This window comes from Cyclopterus lumpus, chromosome 23, assembly GCF_009769545.1.
Source record: "Cyclopterus lumpus isolate fCycLum1 chromosome 23, fCycLum1.pri, whole genome shotgun sequence".
NCBI classification, from domain to species: domain Eukaryota; kingdom Metazoa; phylum Chordata; class Actinopteri; order Perciformes; family Cyclopteridae; genus Cyclopterus; species Cyclopterus lumpus.
In genome coordinates, this window is record NC_046988.1 from 8,648,810 (window position 1) to 8,671,917 (window position 23,108).

The 23,108-nt window shown below is 43.3% G+C and overlaps 1 protein-coding gene across 4 annotated transcripts in view; it reads right to left on the bottom strand.

The window, feature by feature from the left end:
• The window catches only part of ptpn12 (protein tyrosine phosphatase non-receptor type 12), a 38,886-nt gene extending 15,778 nt beyond the window's left edge, over positions 1–23,108 (bottom strand). For all 4 annotated transcript variants that reach the window (XM_034526888.1, XM_034526889.1, XM_034526885.1 and 1 more), the window contains exons 1-11: positions 22,499–23,108; positions 8,495–8,603; positions 7,455–7,531; positions 6,995–7,090; positions 5,742–5,780; positions 5,193–5,264; positions 4,984–5,043; positions 4,532–4,674; positions 3,448–3,514; positions 3,201–3,278; positions 2,568–2,666 (exon numbers count right to left, since the gene is read on the bottom strand). In XM_034526888.1, the coding sequence (XP_034382779.1) occupies positions 2,568–2,666; positions 3,201–3,278; positions 3,448–3,514; positions 4,532–4,674; positions 4,984–5,043; positions 5,193–5,264; positions 5,742–5,780; positions 6,995–7,090; positions 7,455–7,531; positions 8,495–8,603; positions 22,499–22,600 (942 nt within the window). In that variant the 5' untranslated portion in view covers positions 22,601–23,108. The remainder of the gene's footprint in view (positions 1–2,567; positions 2,667–3,200; positions 3,279–3,447; positions 3,515–4,531; positions 4,675–4,983; positions 5,044–5,192; positions 5,265–5,741; positions 5,781–6,994; positions 7,091–7,454; positions 7,532–8,494; positions 8,604–22,498) is intronic.

Sequence of the window (23,108 nt, forward strand, 5' to 3'; positions counted from 1 at the left end):
GAGTGTCTCCATGACATCATTTGTCCCCTGCACCGTTTATGTCCCACTTAGCACATATCTTGTTCACAAATCTTAAATAACCAACTGAAGTAATGGAAAATATAAAACAATCTGCAAACACCAAATGAAATTGAGTTTGGCATGTTCTAATGAGCAAAATGGCTTTTTATTACCTGAAAGTAGTAAAAACATTTGGCTACTCTGCAGTGTGTGCCAAATTCCTGGCCAAAATAATCACATTTTTTTCGCTCAGACTTGTGGCTCCCTTATACATTGTTGCTCAGGCCACATAAGTACATTTTACTTGCACAGATTTTAAGGAAAGTTCTGTTGTTTCAAGAAACGTTCGAGTCGGATCCGCCTTGTAAACACCTCCAATGAACACACCTTCACACAGGGTGAATTTTGCAGACCTATGTTCCCATGTTGTCTATATAACTTCACATATTAGTTTTGCTACATTTTTAAATAGCTAATTTACTTTTCATATTGTACCACCATTCTATTTTTATTGTTGTAGAAATGTACAGCAACTCTTTCTCTCACCAGAGTCACTTTCTTACATGTTTCTTGAGCAGAGGCAGAACATTGCTTCACTGAAGAAGCCCCTCTTCTTCTTCTTCTTCTTCTTCTTCTTCCTCCTCCTCCTCCTCCTCCTCCTCCTCCTAGCCCCCCACCCCATGACTCCCTCTAAACTCCGATAATGAGACGATGACGGGTCAACTTTAGTCGCTATTAACCTCAAGACCGAGGGGCAAATCAGGCCACTTCCGCTCTGCGTGTCTGTATGAGCGCTTCCATCTTCCGGGGGACGAAACTTGAAGAAAAGACAGAGGATGCGATTACATCTCACTTGACTTCATGTGTTGAGAAGAATCAATTTGGTAGGACCAGGCCACTTCCTGCAAACAATGGCGCCTGCGTGCAAGCAGAAAATCGTGCGTGGGACACGAGTATGTGTAGGCTTATTGTTCGTACTGCCATTGAGAGCACCTGTGTGGGTGTTTTAGTCACCAACAATGGCTGACTGGACATGAGTCAATGTGGGCAAGGACTGCACACTGATTATGTTTAGTGTGAGTCCGCGCAGTTGGACCTGCGACTTTAATGATAATAATGACAAGGTTATAAAGAGAAGCAACACACTGGCACTGGAGTTGTTGTCTTCCTCCAGAAACACGCGCCTCCTCTTAACAAATGATTAATAGCACAAACTTTAAAACAAGTTTAAAAATGTGGGACCGTGAAGTTCAGAGGACTCGCTTCTCCTCGTTTTAGAGGAACTGAAAGATTTTAAGTCCGAGTTCAGAAAGTGTGTCAGAGTCTTTCCTCATGTAAACATGGTTGCGTGTGTCCCTGTGAAGATCTCCCTTTCCCAACGGATGCGCGTCTATTCTCAGACTCGGAGAGCATTATGGGAGAGGGGTGATGTCATCAGAGCTTCCGAAGCAGGAAGCTGACCCCTGGGCTGCTGCCAATGCTCTCTCTCATGGTCTCTCTGTGTCCTCTGTCTTTAGGTTTGGTGAGTCTCAGCACACTGTCTCATTGATGCTTCTGTCCTCTGGATTTTATCTTCACATTGCTTCTACTTTAACTGGATTTTATAGTAGGAGTGGGGTTTGTAACCTTTCCAGGAAAGAGACACTTATTTTGTTACTAAGTAGCAGGAAATTACCAAATTTGCCAGCATTGCTGTTTTTTTTATTATTTTTATTTAAATGTTTAGAAATGATTGAAGTCTGCTCTTCTGTATTAAGTCTTTGTTTCAGGAGAGAATCAATAAAACGGACTGGTTTGTCGGCACACAGCAGAGAAGGAGAGATCAGGACCGCTGGTCCGGTCGGGAGCTGGTGTCGGAGTCTCACTCATTTAGTGAATAAATCACTTATAGTGTAGCTTACAGTAAAAGTGTAGCGTTTCTAGAGCTCAACTTCTTCCACTGAAGACGAGTCGCCTCGTGAATTTCAAAGTAGCTTCCCCAAGTCTGCTGCCTAACGATGTGGGATGATGGATGTGAGCTATGGCTCAGGGATCAACGACAGATTCTCTCCGTCACCTAACTGTAATGTGATCATTATAGCACCGCAGTAAAGATGGGGGGGCCGCTTCTTTTCTTATATAAACACATTATTTCATCAACATTGTAATGGGAGGAGGAACGGGGACAATGAAATGCTTGTTTAAGTGTGTTTATGTGTGGGGGGTCAAGGGAGAATAGTGTGTAAACAAAAAATAAAAAAAGACAACAAAGGTGACTGAAAGAGCAAAGCTGTTTTTCTAGCTCCCTTAAATATGTCCAACTGTATGCGGTCCTCTGAGAGTACCCTGCAGAGGAGAGATCTCTCATTTTGGCATGAACTTTCTGTCTGTGTACAGAGCAAAGTTTTTTTGAAGGCCTCTCTTCCCTCTCCTCTGCTCCTTCTACCCTCTCCCTCCCTTGTGACTAATTATTTGTGTGTTTTTTTTCTCCACTCAAAGTGTGTTACTCAGCGACATCCTGTCTTTCTTTAACACCAGACAGCATGCACAATATGTGTGTTGTGTTGGTGTGTGTGTGTGTGCCATACCATGCCCTCTTGTATCTTCGTGTTGGTGGGGCTCTCCAGTAGCTGCAGTTGTTTCTCAAAGAGCTGGGCGATCGCTCTATGCACCAACTCGTACTGCTCCTGGAGAGACAAAGACAAAGAGAGACAGAGACGTGATGAGATAAATGGAGGAGAGAGGAACGAGAGAGAGAGAAAAAAAAAAGAGAAATGTTTCCAGCAAATAAATAGAAAAAAGCAAAAACATGATCATGTCTCTACTCAAAAACATACATTTACAAAGCCATGGAATACAACATGTGTGAAAACAATAGCACGGCGTTCCCTGATGCACACTGATTTAATCTCATTACGAAATGAACTAAGATCCATTTTCAACCAGGCGTGCAGCAAGTAACACAGAAATGGAGGGACGTCACACCGCCCGTGTAATGGAGGAACTGCTAGTTGTTGAAATGCTGGAGGAAATCTAGTCGACCAGACTATTACCATAAAATGTCTACCTCAGCTCAGCTCAGCTCCTTGTGGAAGAACGTGGGGAATCTTTGTGTTGCTAAGCAATTAGCATTTGCTACACTTAAATAAACCTCTCATCGGTATGAATACAACATATGTGCGGTGTAAAATAAAAAAAGAAGGCAAGAATCAAGAACAAACCTTGGTCTGTACAGCGGAGTGTCGTTGCGTCCTCATCTCTTGGATCAACCGAAAAACATTAAAATCTTCCGGTATTTTCTTTAATAAGCAGACAACACAACACAGTGATTCTCACTAACAGAACATTTAGTGTGTAAAAAGTGTGTGTATTCGTGCAGGTATGTTTCAGGTCTGTGTAGGAATGTGTGTGTGTGTGTGTGTGTGTGTGTGTGTGTGTGTGTGTGTGTGTGTGTGTGTGTTTACATACCCCAGCTTTGAGGAGGTTCCATGTGTAGTCAATAGCACAGATAGCACCCGTCCTCCCACAGCCGGCACTGTGCAGTCACAGTCATACAGATTAGATTCAACAGCGGACTAGCACGTGCAGACGTGCAGACAGACAGACAGACAGACAGGCTTCTTCCTCATCGCAAACATAAAGCCACCCTCCTCACAAATATCAACTCTGGATTGGACCCTATTCTCAAACACACGTATGACCGTTTGTATGTAGCAATGCCTCTTCTAGACCGGATGGAGACAGGGAGCCAAGCATCATGTGGCATCTTGCCTGACGCATAAAACCATAAAACTTTATCTCCTGCTGTCCGAGAGCCTCCGCTACTCTAACGAGCACAGTTCCAGTGCACATCAACATACACGTCTTTACGCCTCGAGTCCTGCTGTGTAACAGGGGAGCCAAGAAATGTCCCCCGGCTGCTCATTATAGCTCATTACACACACGTGGAGACCACGCACGTGTGCAGCAGAGGACTTGAATCTATAGCCTCGTAAATCACTGAACTTTCATTCCTGTTGACTACTTCGCCATTAACTTGTTTATTGGTGGATGTTGGTTATGTAGCATTGCTGAGAAGGATAACACGTCTGGCCGACGGCAATATGATGGAATAACGACAGCCGTTATTAGATTCTCAGTTAGTAAGTCAAAACAATGAGTTGCTTAACATGAAATCGAGCTTTTGCCAGGAGTAGATGTGGAGTTGTGTGTCGGGTTTAGCCGCTTATGCAACATTTCTCTGTGTTGTGTCAAAACTTGATTTCAAAACCCACAAACCGGCCACATGTTGCACATTTTTACTGTTTCCTCACAATGAAAACACCAACGAATCATGAATCATTCAATTAAATTTGATAGCACACGTAAGAAAATTAAACTAGAACCAGCGTTGCCAATGTGATGCATAATTTTATGCATAATGTGTACAACACTTGAGCCTTTTTTTTTTACCCTTTTTCTTTTCTTTTTTTAAAACGTTGCCTTAGTTACAGTGTGTGCACGCATGGGTTGATTTGTGTTGGTATCTCTGCAGAATATGTAGTGTACCAACCTGCAGTGCACACATATAGGGACATCATCATTCTCTTGGTATTTCCTCATTAGTCCAATCATATCCAGTATGGAGTCAAATGATGAGGGGACGTCGTGATCGGGCCAGTTCATATAATGGAACTGTGTTATACTCCGGGTTTCCTGCAGGGAGACACACGGATGAATATGTTCAAAGATTTAAAAGAGGGTTGGTGGAAGGTCAGCGAATTGAATCACAGGGCCGTGAGGAGAAATGTGGGCGCTATTTGAATATCAGCATCCATCAACTTTCAGTGGCGCTGTGCGGCTGATGATATGAACATAGCTCTGTCATTGTTCTGTAAAATGTTGTCGGCCAAATGTGTTTCTGCATCGTTCGACATCATGTGAGTTACTTCGACGTCAATATTGCAATATTGAGTGGTTGTTACAGGCCAAAGAACAGACTGGGCAATAAGTCAGAGAACTTACATTCTCGTTCTCCACCGTAAGAGTCCTGATGAAGTAGTCTGTTCTGCTCTGCTCCGATTCCTAGAAAACAGAGGACGTTCACACACACACACACACACACTCCTCGACTTTAACGGTCATTAGAACAAAATGTGAGAAATGCGGGACCCCAGAACAGACCCCCCCGCCCCCACACACATAGCTGTGATATTAGAGATTTGTCTACTTACACAGGAGATTCTGAAGGGGCCAAAACTCATGGGCTCCTCCCCGTGCAGCGGGAAATACCGCTCACACTTTTTCTAACCGGAGAAGAAACAGGAGTTAGCTTTGAATGAGAACAAAATACCAGACAAATATCACAGCCACACACACACACACACTCTCTCTCTCTCTCTAAGTATAGAGGCATATGCTAATCATTTGTACTGTCAGTCACTTTATTATCTGTCCAGTGAACATCTTGATGTCCTGGGCTTTGGTAATTGCTTTTAGTGTCATCTCAGTTTATCTTTTCATAAACAGACGGTCAAGAAAAACACCAGAAATGCCTTCAGCAAGGCTAAACAATCCTCTAGATTTGCTGTCTTACATGTTGGACTAAAGAATTAAGGCAATAATAATAATGATATTGTTCATGTTCAGACAAACAGACCAATGGGGTGGAAGACATACCGTGACCTTGGTGGAGATAATAGAATACAGATGTGTGTACAGACGAATGAACACACACACACACACACACACACACACACACACACACACACACACACACTTACCCTTCCCATCTCAAACTCTCGACAAGCCATCACAATAACCTACAGAGACACAAACAGGAAGAATTACAATCAATATGTACACCCAGCCACTCAGTTAAATCTTACATTTCCCAAAATATTTATTCCTATGTTCTATTTAAGAAATGCTGTAGTTGTCAAAACGAGGTCCAGAAAATCGGATCATACATTTAACTCTGATGTCCACACGACTACATTTCCATTCTAAAATGCATGTATTTTTCTACGTTTACACGGAGCGTCCACATGAGGCGCATTAAAAACCAGGGTAATCGCACATGTTTTAAAAACGATGACGTAGACACCCAGGTTTGCCACTTGATTCGTCACGCCCCTGTCACGTGACCATTTCCCACAAACAGCAGCCTTAATTATCGATCGACTATCAGAAGTTAATTTAACATGGATAACTGATTACGCCTGTAAATTCAGCATTTCTAATTCTAATGCTCAACTATTGTGAAGTTCACATAGAAACTGTAAACCAACAAAAGTATAAATGCTCTCCAGTCCGACAAAAAAAACAATTAAAAAAACAAGTAACAGACGTCTGTTGACCAAATGCATTGACCCGTCATCTGGTAAAACTTTGATTTCTAAGTGTCACATTGTTAGGTAACTGAGACCTGCAGCATTGACTGAAAAATAAAACTTTGCAAAACCTTTGACGAAATGTGTCCGTTTGAGTTTATAGAGAAAGATTTTAGAGGAAAATCTGAAGGATAAGCGCTACCTTTCATTATTAAAGACTACTATAATACTCTGTTGTATTTGTTGTGACTAAGTAACCAATTTACACCAGCGTACGTGAAGTCATATAATATAGTAATATTGGTTTTCAGGCGTGCTAGTATCGATGGAAATCATTTCGCAGATGATGCTGAAACGCCGTGTGGATGGAGATCGTTTTTGTTTTAAAAAGAAAAAACGTATCCGTGTGGATGTAACCTCACATCTTCATCTCACATCATTCTCTTTGATCCTACAGGAGGAATTATCGCAGCTGCAATCTTGCGCCTTTCAGAGAGTTAGACCGAATCACAGACCCCTCCCTTTCTGTCCATCTGGTTCAAGCATAAGCACTCCCCATCTGCCTGACAACCACATTAAATATTTAGTTCAATTACAACAATAGTCACACCCACTTTCACTGTAACAGCTTTCTGTTGCCATTCAGTAAACATTCAAGTCTCTCCTGCTCCCCTCCCCCCCGACATCCAATGAGCCGTACTCACAGCTACATTGTACTCCCAGTTCATCCTCCAGAAGTCCATGACAGTGTTCGGCAGTGGGCCCTGAGTTGCGATGTAGGCCTCTGGGCCATCCATACCCTGAAGGGAGCGAGGGGGAGAAAGAGAGAGAGAGAGAAAAGCAAGATCACCAATCCGCACCGTTTCTGAAATGAAATATTCTGTGACGGTCCGTTATCTCCACGTCTCCTGTGATTCGTGTAGCACTTTATACCGCGTACATTTCCCCAGCACTGTAATCAAAGTGTCAAACAACAAAGCTTTTTTTTACCCTGATGAACAGTTAAAAATATATATATATATATATTCTGTGAAGGCACTTTATCTCCACACTGGATGTTCCTGTGATTCATATGTAGCCCTTCATACCACGGAAATAGGACTAGCACTGTAATCAAAAGTGTCAAAGAACAAAGTGAAAGGAATTTCGGCAGCCTTTCTTTACCTTGATGAAGTTAGCATTGACGTAATCTGTGTCCTGATTGGTCGTTTTTAACGTCAGCTTCACCCTGGTGTGATCAACTGGAGGTGAAAAAAAGAGACATATTTACTTGCATTTGAAATATTTTCGACATGCAGAAACGGATGATGAAATACGACGAGAGAAGAGCAGATGGAAAGACAGATAAATGGATATATTGAGAGACAAAGAGGACAAACAGAAGATTATTGTAATATAAAGGAGGTTAATGGACACACAGCAACATCCTCATTCCTGTGTGTGTGTGTGTGTGTGTGTGTGTGTGTGTGTGTGTGTGTGTGTGTGTGTGTGTGTGTGTGTGTGCGTGCGATGTATGAAGTTGTTCTTCCTTTGCCTTATCGGCAGCTCATTCACTAAACGCCTTAAAGAAGGAATGAATGGATGGAACGACAGGAGACATAAAACAGGAGGACAGATGTTGGGTCATGGAAGCAATTTTCACCTTTAATTGAATGTGGGTTTATGTTCTGGCACACAAAGTGACTTAAGTGACATAGATGCGTGATCTTTTAATGCTGCTGTCATGCAACACACATGCGTTCATACAGATTATATTGGGTGACATTGCATAAAAAATAGCATATGAATTACTAAGTGAGATTAGTAACGAATGGCGGAAAAGGAAGGTTAGGCACTGAGGGCTAAGCGTCGCTTGGTAACACATGGTCTAAATCTAAATTTGTACGTCTTGTCCAAGGTTCATCGTTTGGAGAATCTTTTGTCGACAGAAGAAACGTAAAATAGCGACAGAAAGAAGAAGTGAAACGAGACACCAGATTACGCTGGCCGGTGTAGCCGGGCATGATGGGCCTTTAAGTGCCATGTGATGTTGCCCCGCCCCCCCACAGTTCTGTTGCATGCAACCAACAGATACATTGTTTTAAAAACGTGCTTTAGTTTAGTCTGTGGTTGGACTTTCAAAAGAATAACGGCCAATATATAAATCTAGCTGCCAGGTTAGTAAATAATAACATGCGTAAATAATAACATGCGTTTGTACTTACATGGCAGTATATCTTTATATCTGTTCTTCTTGACATTCTCCTCCTTCTCTCCTACGTTGGTGGGGTAGATCTTCTCCGTCCGATATTTAGTCGATAACCGCCGTAACCGCTGGAATAAACACCACAACAAGAGAGAATATATTTAGTGGAAAGTAAATAACTTATCTTCTTCTTCTTGGCTCTCACGCCTGCACAGATTATACAGAATTTGTTTAGCAAGCAAAATGGAGCAAACACGGAGGAACACGGGTTCCACTCATGAGGAGTACTTTTCTTCAACAGCACACGGGGAATAAAGATAAATAGATAAATGATGAACGGAGCAGAGTCAACCTGTGATAGTCAGGCTTTATCAGAGAATCACACCACTAAAGATACAAAGAAAGCGTTGTCGTGACAAAAGTGTTGGATATATATATATATATATATATGCGCTCTGACGCGTCCTGCCTCACATACACGCAGATTACAGTGATTAAACCACACACACACGCACACGCATGCTCCTCTTTGCGTGATGCCGCATTAAGATAAGTGCAGCCAAATCTAATAGTAGCTGACATTGATGAAGACACACTCAGTTAATGGGAGGAGAACAATTATGGCATCTCTTGTCTGACAGCAGGTGTCTCAGATGCAAGTTCATAATTGAGTAAGTGCACGCGTACAAGTACATACAAATACATGCATGCAGGCAATGATGCAAATGGTTTCATGGCAATATTTGATTTACAGGATTTTTGCATAAATGCGATGAAGTGATTTGTCAGATATTAGATTAGTTGGATCGGTCATGAAAGCACTTTTCAAGGACATTTTCTGTCTGCAAGTTCCTTTGTTGAACATTACACAAGCAGGAAAGCAGATTTTACTACCAACAATATACCAGGAAACAAGAAGCATATGCTGAAGTCACTGCTTGAAATTATTGTTTGCAAAGCAGATTTTACTACCAACAATATACCAGGAAACAAGAAGCATATGCTGAAGTCACTGCTTGAAATTATTATTTGCAATCAGTGTGCGGCAGATTTCTATTGTATGATTGATTTCGGCTTAGTCCGAAAAGTCCACACGCATCCCTGATGACAAGAAGGAGGCTTGTATACAACCTTCATACAAACCAACACAAATACACGTCGGCGCGGGTATTCTCCCTGATTAAAAAGGGTCAAAAGCTGTTAAAGCTGCCGTACTTGTATCTGACTCTTACTTTGACACTTCATTAAGTCCATTGAAAAGAGTGTAACAGCAATGCGGCTCATGCTCAGGTCTGTGTGCTCCCCGGCGTTCACATCTGTGAGCATGCAAAGGGGCCTTTCGTCCAGCCCGTCTCCACCTGTAAGCCGACATGCAGTCTAATAATATTGTTAATACTTATAATCGTGTCTTTGTATTTAATTTAAATGGAATTTGAGGTCCCGACGGCGCAGGATGACACCAGGAGTCCCCAGCCTGTGTGACTTTATGTTTACTCCTCTTGGATTGGTTGGTAGAAAGTTAGCGTGAACAGGAACCGGACTGCAGGCGGCAGAGCTCAACTACACACTAAAGGGACTTTCTGAAGCTTCCAGTGAATTGTATCACTCATTCACGCCTTCCCTGTGGCTTTGAGTGTCTTTCAAGAAACTTAAAAAGAACAGCAAGACTTCCGTACTATTAAAAACTCCCGCTGCTCGACTCTGATAGTGTTCACATGATATCTCTGTCAAATGCCTTTTTTTTATTCCCTCAGTTGCTTCAATCACTTCCGTCTCTCTTTCTGAGTCAGTGCCTCTCTCACTCCGCCCTCCCCTCGCTCTCTCTGAGAAAGTCAGCGTGGGCGTTCGGGGCTGCTGGAGCCTCGTGTGAAAAATGGTCCCGCCTCTTCTCTCCGGCACCGACTGCCGGCTTTCCTTGTGCTCCTGTGACAGACGCACACAAAACACACGGCACATCCTGATTTCCTGAGAACTCTCCAAACCTCAACACTTTTCTTCCTGTCCCCGTTTCTCTTGTCACTTTAGTCATAACGTAGAAACATACAACAATACACGCCGGCAGAAACTGTTGCAAAAACATTAGGAGGCTGTGATGGAAATGATAAGTACAACGTCAACACCGTAGTTGAGTCGGGATGCACCAATACCAGGGTAACATGGACTTAAATAGTTGGATCTTGTATATGTGACAGTGGAGCCGATCAATTAAAGTCAACGTTTATGCCTAAAGTTGCCGTACACGTACAAGAACAATCCCCGTCACTTGCACACAGTGAGGCACACGGACCACGACTCTGTATCGGACAATACCCCACCCCCAGGTATCGATATTAAAAGCTATAAAGTCAGATTGTTGCAGAGAATACCTTTCCCATTTAGTTAGTTTGTGGTACATATTGTTTGGTTCATCTTCCATGTATTACTTGATAACCTTTATGTACAAGTTACAAACACGGGTAAAGAAAACACCACAACTCTCAGCTCCCGTCTTCTGTTACTTCTTCCCTCTGAAAGTTGTCTCCGTGACACAAGGCGTCAGTGCTTTCATAAACTGAATACACTACTGACACACACACACATAAACAGCTCAGAGGCATCCTAAAGACATAATGAGTTTTTCGGCTTTCATTTTGCATCACTCATCTCTCTAAACCACCACGGCGAGCTGAGGGAGAGGAAAGGAGATGGGGGAGGACGAGAGGTACACACTGAGACTGTAACACAGCTGTACACGTGTGTGTGTGTGTGTGTGTGTGTGTGTGTGTGTGTGTGTGTGTGTGTGTGTGTGTGTTAATAGCATTAGAGCTCCTCCTGGCCCCATGTGAATTACATTTCTAAACAGAGGTCTGCTTCTGTGCTGGGCCAGAGCCCGGGAAAAAACACACACACGCGCACATACACACACACACACACACACACACACTGAGCAAGACAAGGCAGGCAACAGGGATTCGTGATGGTTTGTGATTCTGCCAACCCACAAAACACATTATGTGGAGACAAACATGCACACTATTGTGCCCTCTAACACGGTAATGGTGATATGTGTATGCGCCCCTTTGTAGCCCATTTCGCTTAATTTACAGCAAACTGGGAAGTACAAGGCGATTCCCACATTAAAGACTGAGTTCTGACATCTTGTGGCACCTAATCAATGATTTGTTTTGGCCCCTGTTTGAATATATACATGATACGAATACGTCAGCTGCCGATTAGGGAAAAGATGTTCACGTTTTCATGACTCCCGACTTGCATTATCATGGGAGGTCAAATTGGAGAGGATTAGCAACAGATCATCAGTGCCCTGCTCAAAGACATTTCAGCGCGTGGAATTTCAACACCTTCATTTCTCAATTCGGCAGATCGAGACGACAAACATTCATTTTATGGTCTGCCATTTTATGGTCTGCCACAGCGTGATAGTAGAAACGTGGATCTGACACTTCAGAGGCCGAGTGAACAGATCTTTTACAGAGCATTTCACGATTTGAACGACCATTTGTAGACCAGTCCAACCCTTCAAGAGGCTGATTACGCAACTACTGATAAACTCCCCACGTATAAAAGCTTAATTGTATTCAACACTTTTTTAAAATTTTGATACATTATTGTGAAAAAAGAAACTTGGATGGAGATCCAGTTGACATCTGTCTCCATCTTTACTTTCCACTGTCCTGCAGACAGACCCTGTTTCTAATTAATCTTACTTCCTGTAAAACACACACACACACACACACACACACACACACACACACACACACACACACACACACACACACACACACACACACACACACACACACACACACACACACACACACACACACACACACACACACACACACACACACACACACACACACACACACACACACACACACACACACACACACACACACACACACACACACACACACACACACACACACACACACACACACACACACACACACACACACACACACACACACACACACACACACACACACACACACACACACACACACACACACACACGGTAAGCCTGGAGGATGCAGAAGAAATAAAGCAGCGGGAGAGAGTCCTCGCCTGCTGCTCGGTACCTTTTCTAAACAAACCAAGAGAGGTGGGGTGTGAGGGAACGAGAAAAAAGGAAGAGAGATGAGGAGGAGAAGAGATAAGGATATTAAAGATAAAAATGAGTGATATGGAGAAGGGGGGGGGGACAAAGGGGAGGTGAACAGGGAGGAATAGGGGAAGAGAGAAGGACACAGGGAGAGCCAAGGCTTTTAAGAAGCTCTTGGTTACGAGGCTTATGGGTTCTTTTATTCCTTGTTTCTGTCGTCCATTCACAGGCTCTCTTTACACACTCTGTCACTTTGCACTAGCTTCTGTCCTCAATGGAGAAGGGGGGGGCATCAGCGGGTGCAAGGACAAAATAAACATTTTAATGGTTAATGTCTTCCTCATGTGTACCTTTAGAAGAATGCTATGCACAAAAACCTAGAAAACATTTCTCTTCACAGGGAGGCGAAGTGAAGAAAACGGATAACAAACTGTTTTCTATAGTTTTCACACAATTAAGAGACCAGAATGCAGTGAAACCACCGACGCTGCTGTTGTTGTGTTCTGGTCTGCTAAACGTGTGAGGCACGATACACACATTTTAACAGCCGACGGACATCATGTTAGCAGATGGTGTTCACTTGCACTGTCTGTCAAAAATTAAACTCGAGTTCCTAACTTGTTTTTTTATTCCCCATGTTCGGTCAGCCCAGGTCATCTAACCGATGTATCAATGGTGCTTCACTCCAGGGCTTTCATCTCTCTTTCGGGCCTCAGCAAAGCAAAAGCAAAACAATTATAGAAAATCTTTGTCACATTGCTCCTGTTCCACACTCTATTTCTACCTTTCAACTCTTTTCTGTTCCGAATATTTTCCAACTCAGCATGACTGAGTTGGCCAGTTTCCTGTGAACGCTCTACTGCCACACACACACACACACACAGGGCGTTGCCCCTAAAAAGCCTGGTGCCTACTTCACAGACCCCCTTCAGGGTGTGACTGAGTCATGTGTGTTCCCAGACACATTTCTACACAATGACTCGACTGGGCCTAAAATGGCTCAAGGATGCCAGGGCAGTTACTGGACCCAGAGAGAGGGAGACAGATGGAGAGACAATGGAAAAGAAGATTAGGAAACGAAATAAGAAACCAAAACTAAATGTGGAGAGATAGAAGGAGCACCAGAGCGGTAGAGGTAAAAAGAGAGCGAGATGTAGCCGTTAGTGGGTCTAACCTACTTTCTGTCTCCTGGTTGAATAAGTCAGCATTGCTGTACTTCTGGCACACTGAATTATTCACACACACACACACACAAACAAAGAGAAACACATTCTCTTTTTCTTTACTCAGCCGTAAGCACTGATCGGCAGAAAATATGCTCTGCCTGCGGAAGCGATGGGAAAAAGTCTGTGTGTGTGTGTGTGTGTGTGTGTGTGTGTAGTCAGGAAGTGAAGGTGTCGAGCGGTAGTGGCAGAGAGGCTGTGCTGACGGTCACCTTTCATGGAGACACACACACACACACGCTAAAATAGGTCACCTCTTACAAAGCACTCATAAAAATCGAGCATGCAAGGGAAGGATGCACTGCCACAGCCCAGAGACTAAAAGGGTCGGTGAGGCTTTCTATACGAGTCTATATGTCGCTCTGCTTCTCTCCGTCTGTCAGTTCAATAAGCTTTCCGTGTGTGGCATTAGTGTCTGGGATCGGGAAAAAAAGGCTGCAAAGTCATGTTTACCAAACGTTGAATGCGTCATATATTGATCAGGTGAAGGAAGAAAAAATAAATAAATTGTAGTTGTGATAGGAAGGGGTTATGATATAAACAGCAGCAGCATAAATGAGGCACAGCTTTTAGGCGATATTCTCATATTCTCTAAGCCATCAGGCTTCCCTTTCTCTCGCTCCCTCTCTTTCATTTTCATGTCCGAATGTCTGATTGTACTAAGAAAATCACTCAGGCAGCCCCTCAATGTTACAGCACAACAACTTAAGAGGATTTAATCACGGAGGAAAACGGAAGAATTGTGTCTGTGTTTGTGACTGCAGTCACACTGCGTGTGTGTCTGTGTGTGTGTGTGTGTGTGTGTCTGTGTGTGTGTGTAAGGTCACACTGACTGCTGGAAACCCCTGGCCTGATCTGAAAGCGAGCATTTCAACCAGCCATGTAAAACCAAAGTCACTTCTTGGTGCCCACTTCCTTTGGGACCTCAAATCTTAAAGTACACAGACTCTTACGCTGTGCGGCATGTGAGGAAAACCTTCTCATTCGGCTTCCTTTGAATAAGGAGTCAGGGTTTCTGTGGCTTTAACAACATCCGAAGACAACGCAAAGTGGACAGAGCGAGAGGAAGGATGTAGTGAGGAAAGTGGCTGAAGATGAACTGGAGAGAGATGTGAAAAAACATGAATGAAAAGCAAAAGACAATCTTCTGGTTTAAGTGTTGGAATATCTGTTCAGGTGTGTAAATGTGACGGTGAGTTTCCTCCACCCGTCTCTGTGTACGTTTTCACCAAACAACCCAAATAAAGCAGAGTGGCGAGACAAAATGTCTTGCCGTGACACAAGAACAAGGATAGGTGCCAAACAATTACAATACAATGGTCAGTATTAGGGAATCAGAATCAGGGGACAGGAATGGATTTAAAAAAAGAACTGCCAAGGAGTCCAAAAGGGTCTTACGAAATGTGACGCAATGGAAGATTAAAAACCATGCGGTACCCCCAGTAGTGCTATTCTGCAGCCGACCACCATATGACTTTCCCTGTGAAGATCAGAATGTCATCATTTTCCCAGCGTGACCTCCCGCTCACGCTTCACCATCATCTGTGTCTCTGAAATGAGCTCAGAAAACAATAAACACCCTCTAAAGCTCACTGCAACTTCAAAATAATTAAAAAAAACACATGAAACATCGTCCACAGGGAACTTATTACTGAAACATTTCTGGAGAGGAACCCACTATCTTAGAAGTCTGACACATTGGATTTTCAGTTTCAGTTGTCGACTTCACGGCCAGACTACGCAAACACAGTTCACATTTTCGGGTATTTGCCTGCTGCAGGAAGCAGATGTGGACAAAACCGCATCTAATCCCAGTCACCTGGGACAGGAGCTCATTGTGTGCTTAGGGTTTGTGTGCATGTATTAATCCCTTCCCTGCTCTTATATTCACAGCCCAGACATGGGGGTCAAACTGGCCTCACAAGCCTGATTCTGTACCGTGTGATGTTTAAACAGCTCTCACGCTTAAGTCCAGACAAGGGTCGAGTCTGTTGCTGTGCTCCACTGACATTCTGTGTTTCTTTATTGATATTATAATCGTTTAATACACTCCTGGTGTAGTGTCCTGCCCAAAGATGCATCTCCATGTAGCCATTTCCTTTCACCTATGACACACACGGTATTACTGCAGAGTGTGTGGTCTCCTTATGTTAATCAATACAGTTCTTCAGCCTTGTTGGTGGCTCGGCTAGCTTTCATCAAGCAAGGTCTCTCTCTCACACTCACACACACTAATTTACTCCAGAGCGGAAATATTGTGTTCTCTTCTGAGAAACACCCGGCTCAGGGGCAAAAGGCTGGTTTCTAGGTTAAGCCGTGGGAGGGGCCGGGCGGGCGAGAGAGAGAGAAGTATGCTTGTGACACCAGAGGAAATTGGGAAGTCTTATTACAGTAACATGAGGCGGGCTTACAGTAGTTGCCACACACACGCGCTAATAAAAGCACTCAAACATGCACACCAGGTTTCTCATTTCTTAGCCAGTGATGGAAGATGGCAGACTAATACTTTTCTAAGACTGTTGTATTGAAACCTCGAGCCTCAGACTTCAGAAGACTTCCTTAGCCGAGTTAATCCAAAACAACTCTGAACAATCTCTGCATGAAGTTCCCTCAACACAAGTCCACTCTTCTCATGAAAACGCACAATTTAAACTGGCACTCGTCTACCATGCTGACACACACCATGTGCTGCAGGCTCAGATATGTGTGCAGGCACTTCAAATGCAGACACACAACTCAGGACAAGGGGAAGCCCCCTGTTGACTATGGAAATAGCCGCCGCAACACACACACACACACACACACACACACACACACACACACACACACACACACACACACACACACACACACACACACACACACACACACACACACACACACACACACACACACACACACACACACACACACACACACACACACACACACACACACACACACACACACACACACACACACACACACACACACACACACACACACACACACACACACACACACACACACACACACACACACACACACACACACACACACACACACACACACACACACACACACACACACACACACACACACACACACCTAATTTTCTTGCCTCCCCTCTGAGTGTTTTATGCAGGACATTTAGAGAAGCACGCGTTTGCACTTTTTCGCTTTCTTTGATGTGCGACTTGGGAGGAATCTGCTCACAAAAGTGGGGAAGAAATCCCCCCCCCCCATACACACACACACACAGGTTGATCACATGTCTAAACCCTGTCTAGACTACAATGTTGAGCCCAGTGTTCCTAACAGTAGGTACGTGTGCGTTTATGCCAGTGTATTTAGAAACAATATCACGCATGACCGAGGTCAGTGATCACACAAGTCAGATTTTATTTCCAGCCCAACGTTGTTGTTTTTTTTTACATCATGCTCTCTTTATCTCTCCTCATTTCCAACTTGAACCACTTTGTAGCTACATTTACAGGACCTGTGAAACGATTTTTACACCTTTATAAAAAGACATGCAAAGTATCTCTTTCCATCTCATACATGGGTCGCAAATCGCAATACCCAGGCATCTGCTCATACGCAGAAGTCTGTTCATGTGCCACGGGAACAGACGGCGAATTTGTACTCAGCTCCATGTTTGACAACAAGTTAGATTATTATATAAAATTGCAATGTACGAGATTGGGCGCATTTCTGTTGGCGACGGCCGAGCTGGCTGCTAGCGGTGCTTACAGCTGTCAGACAGAGCCAACAGTGTTTACCTGGGGGGGGGGGGGGGGGCTGGGAATCTAAGGGAGAATCTGGAGCGTGGGTGCTCCGCTTTCGCGACGCCGAGTCGGGACAGCGTTTTGAGCTGTAACCGCCGTATGAGCGCAGTCCCTGCCTAGGCTTGGAGATCCACCGCCACTGGGGACAACAGTGCAAAAGAAATGCACATTTACAACAAACAAACACTGTGAGGCTTCTTTTTTCTTTTTTTTCTGCAATAGCATGTTTCTTTTAGGCTGCGTGGTGGCCTAGTAGTTACAGAGGGTTTCCCATAACACTGAGGTCACAAGCTCAACCCCTGCAGCTTGTGTGTCTATCAACAGCTGTGTGTTCAATCAACCCGGTCTTGAGCTAAACTCTACTCCTCACTCACTCAATGTACTATAGGACCTAAACACTATCAGAGGTTTACCAGATCAGATCTATCAAGTGAGCTCACGTTAAAGAAGAGGGTTTCTAGATTTTTTTTTTTTTTAATCTGCCCACAGAAAGTTACACATCAAAACTGAAGCGCAAAACTCAGTCTCCACGACAGCAGGCAGTTAGCGCTCTGCCCGTGGAGCCGTGGCGCTCATTCCACAAAGCCAGATTTGTGAGTCAGCGATATAGCTTTGGACGAGTCTGGTCACAACATTTAACACCTCATTCAACCCATTTGAAAGGAAGCGTCGACGTCAGGTGATTCGCTCATGGCGGTCGAAGTGGACCCACGCTGAGCTTTCACATCTATAGTTCTTTGATGCGCACATTTACGCCATCAAGGAAGCCGATGTTTGCTTCTCCAACAGGATGGTTTGTGGGCAGTCCAGGACTCTTTATAAATCACTTAGACGGGCTTTTAGTTGGAAGCTAGCTCGTACTGGAGCTGGTGTTATCGGATATTAAAGCTTGGCTTGCAGTTTGCCTCGAGCAATCTCACCTGGCCTTCAAAATGAAAACTGTTACATTTTCTTGTTATATTTTGACCAAAGATGACACATTTATGTCAACATTATCCATCTGTTTACTTCAAAAAGATAATTCTATCTTTTATACTATAATGACTACATTTTCCCCAAATGATGAATCTGAATGTGCCCATATGGTTGTCTGTGTAACTGGCTACTTGTTTTAAACTCGGGCTCTCCTACATAAGCGCAATAATAGATGGTTTGGAAAGCCGTGGGTTGACAGAGCCAGTTGATAACCACCCTTAAGATTGCCATTGTTTGGTTTCGTGAAACCAGCGACTGCAGAGATGCCCCTATGTTGCAGAACTTGCGTCATGAGACAGACTCCAGGTGCATAATTTGGCCGTCATCCCATTGTTAACCCTTTAAATGAAGCAATCACCGTCATACCTTTTACTGATGACATGCTGCATTGCTGAAGTTTAAATCTTTTAAAACTGCCATTTGGACCCACTGACATGCTGCAAAGCTGTTCAGTTCAAACCTAAAATAACTAAAAAACAATACTTGTCAGTAAAGACATAGCTGGGAAATATAGCCGGGCGATGTGGCCAAAATGTTCTATGGTGATAAAGGTAATAATCATATCTTGATAACAATATATACATCTATATTTCGATACAGCATGTTTTATGGTAATTTAATAAATTAATAGTATGAAATCATAGAGAAAACCAATGAATAAATATAGACTCCCCGGAGCTGTACGACTTTACCACCTCAAGGTACAATGATCTACTCAGGAAACAGCAGGCGGCAAATAAGTGCAGTACTTGAGATTTGAGGCAAGTCGTTTTCATTCATTTAAACAATTAAGTAGTGTACAGTGTACAGTAGTGTGGGTTAAGCTAATGTTAGCACACATGAGGTGGTTGCCTAGTAACCATAAAAAAGACGAGCATACAGCCAAAAGAAACGTGTGTTCGGGCAACAAAAAGGTCCACGAGGACTTGTATTGTCTGATTAAGGCCTCAATGAGTTGCAAAAAAGGCCAACAAAAGACGCGAAAAGAAAGCTCACGTGTCCCTGTTCCATCAAACAGCTGCAGAAGGAGTATCAAAGCATATTATATCTGACTTATTGCCCTTCCAGTGCATTGTAATTATGCCAATAAAACACATTCTATGTATAAACAACAATAGGCAGTCAGAGTGGGTGTTACGTCAGGTGTTCTGGTGACTCAGTGTGCAGAGGAGCACACCCCATGTGCTTGTGGCATTTGGGTTTGACTCCGGCAATTGAAAGCTTCACGCAAGGCTGGAAATTGGTACGACAGACCAGCAGCTAAATAAAGCACTCACTTACATGTTGGCGGACGAGTCTTAAGTGTGCTCGGCACCGTGACACGCAGCCCACCTGTGCTCAATGAGAACATGCTTTCTTGTCTACGAGCTGCTGAATAATACAGATGAAGCTCCTAATTTACCAGCAGATGTTGCCATCTGAATGCAGATTTAGCTTGGAGCCCCATTTCCATGAACAGCATAAATAAACCTGACATTCAGCAAGTTTCCATGCACAAAAATAACTGGATTACTGTAGAAGAAATAAATAGTTCAAATTGAAGCCTTTACATGGCAAAAAGATGACATTTACGTGAGCGGTTTTATATTCATGTTACTGTCGAATAGGAAATATGTTTCACTGTACAAAGGAATTATTGTGTTTCAAGCCAATAAAGCTCATTTGAAAAAGGAAACTGCACCGTTATCACATGAAGAATCAAGGCATGACAAGCAGTTAGTGATGTCCGGCAAGCTTGAAAAAGGGGGGTTTCTGATTTAAAAAGGCTGCGATTTTCAGCAGCAACCAGGGCAGAAGGGATGTTTTATTGGGAAAATTGATAAAGAAACTCAAAATGTCCCAACCACAAGCTATAAGATCACCTCTCCTATGGTCCCTCCCAATGTTAAACAGCGCAGGGCTGTGGTTGTCGTAGGCAGTTTGACAAGGCGTGGATGTGTGTAAAGTCAAGAATGAGAGGTCTGGCAGTGCTTAAAGAAGAACCTACATTTACCCCAGCCAACTTTATATGAAGAGTTTAAGATTACCGGGAACCAGCAGCCAATAAAATGCAGTCTGAATATGTTTTTTTTATATTCAGGAGATACTATAAGATTACTTCCCCAATGCCTCTCACACAAATCAACGGCCCTCGTAGTGGGGTTTAAGCACCACACACGCTACCTATCTGTTTCATGCCCACGCTCATCTGCACACAACTGGACACATGCACAGAGTTTGCCTTAGTTCAGAATATGTTTCGGCCCCGATTTTCAGCGCAAGAAGCCCGACAAATTGTGTAGCTTTCATCCAAAGTGTGCCCAGGAGTTGAGAGAGCTCCAGTTTTAAAGCCAGGACAACATGTTATGAAATGGGCCAAGAAAGAATGTTGCAAGCTCCAGCAAGCAGCTTGGATGAAGTAGGGAAGTAAGGAGAATGAAGTGTGTGCGTGTGTGTCTGTAGGCAAAAGGAGAAAAAGTTAACAAAGATACTGAAACACCTCTTTCACAAACAACCAAACTACAGTACAGAAAAAACAAACCAACATTTAACTCCCCTGCGGCGTGCTAAGAATTATAAAGGAAATTCAAACCTACAATCTGCTGCTACAACTAGTTCAACTGTAACCGTTTCTTTCTGAATCCTTTAGAGGCTATACTCCGTTTCATTAATTAAAAAGAACTCACAAATGAAATGTGCACGCATCCCTCCATCTAGCACATCGTTTCCTAATGGATCCCAATCAAAACCATTAACCTAATATGACCACATAGTGGTGCAAATGGTATTACAAATGTTCCATACCGGTTGTGGCTATTTCAGCAATTTCACAAGCCTAGGACAAGTCCTATTACATCATCCAGCGATGCATTATGGGTGTGACTGCAGGTCAGCGGTCATCATGAGGCAAACAAAATATGTTATCAATATTAAACATGTCTCTTTCCACAAGTAAGAATGTCTTAAAGTAACAATATACAGCTCTACAGAACATTACAATACAATACAAGCAAGAGAAAAGGAGACACAGATTGGGTTTTGGGTTTTTGTTCCTCGATGAATAATACACTCAGTTGCCAGTTTATCAACATAACCAGTCTAATATAACAGCCCTTATGAAGGCCGCGATGTTCAGTATTAAACTTTAAATCAACTTCATGGTCATTTTGGAGACTAGATTGTGGTGCAGTTCAATTTGATGGCATTATACTGCGTCTCAAATATGTTGTGCACCCTATTTATATCAGTTGAGGGTGGAATAAACTGAGCGTATAGAGCCTGAGAAGCTGGGGAAACTAGATTTGAATGTCTTTAGGGGGATTCGTCACCCACTGCTGTACATATCTACCAAGTAAGCAACTGCAGTCGTTCTATACATATTTCATACATATTTCTAGCAATAGGCTGTATCAAAATGATGCACAGACGTACTACAGGTACATTAAAAGGAGATAACACATACAGCCAGGCTCAGTTTGGCCAGTGGCTAGTCATTGCTTATTGAGTATGACAGAGGACAATGAATCACTGCACTGTATCCTCACAATCCGGCACGCTTATCAGACAGTAAGCCATAATGACTGCACTTTAGCACAGCATTTACCTCAGCTAAGCTTTACCCAACAACGCTGCGTAAAATAATAGAGAAAAGTGACGTGAATGAGTCTTGTTTTTGTTTCTTCATTTGTATATTTAAAAAGAAATGGGAAGAAGAAGAGGAAAAAAAGGGAGCCGGTAGTGTTTCTGAGGTTTGGGAGACAATGCTAGGCCGCCATGTAAAGCCTGGAGACGGGAGGAGAAGGAAGAGGGCAGTGTGGCCGCCCCTGCCTCACCTCCTGGGGGATACAGGAGACCGGGAGACGGGGAGGGGTGTGGTGTTGGGGAAAGGGTTGAGATTGTGATGGGAGAGAGGTTTTGTTGAGGTGGGTATAAGGGAAAGGATTCTAGGTACGCTCATGTAAATGTTGACCCACCATAAAGTCGCTGCCGAAGTTGTCCTCTCCCCTCTCCTCGTCCCCCTCGCTCATGGCCTTCACCCCCTGGATAAACTTTCTCAGGATGCCGGCTTGGTCCATCCTTCAGTCCTTGTTGTAACGTATCCCGTTGCCTTGTTTCTTTTTTCTTTTTTTTTATAAAAACAACCTCCCAAAGTAGCAAGGGAGGAGGAGAAAAAAAAATTCAAAAAAATAAAACAACAAAAAGGGACACAAGGGAAAGGGAAGAGGAGGAATAAATAAAAAAATAAATAAGCTTCACGGATCCTCCCAGAGATTCATCGTCGGTTCATAACATAACACCTATTATTTATTTTTTGTATTATAGCCCCATGTTGTTTCTCCCTTTCCTTCTTTCTTCGGGGCTGTTTTTCACAACGGTACCGATTCGTCCCAAAGAAAAGCAGCGGCGGGCTTTCACGTCTACAAACAAGTTTACAGCCGTGGCGTCACAAAAAGAGGACACACTTGGCTCTGTAAGAAAAGAAAAAGAAAGCAAAAAGACAAAAAGCCCTGGTCTAGTCAGTCTATGTACCCCTCCCTGTCTACCTCGGTTGCCACATTCACATACAGTGCTGCTAGTTATTCG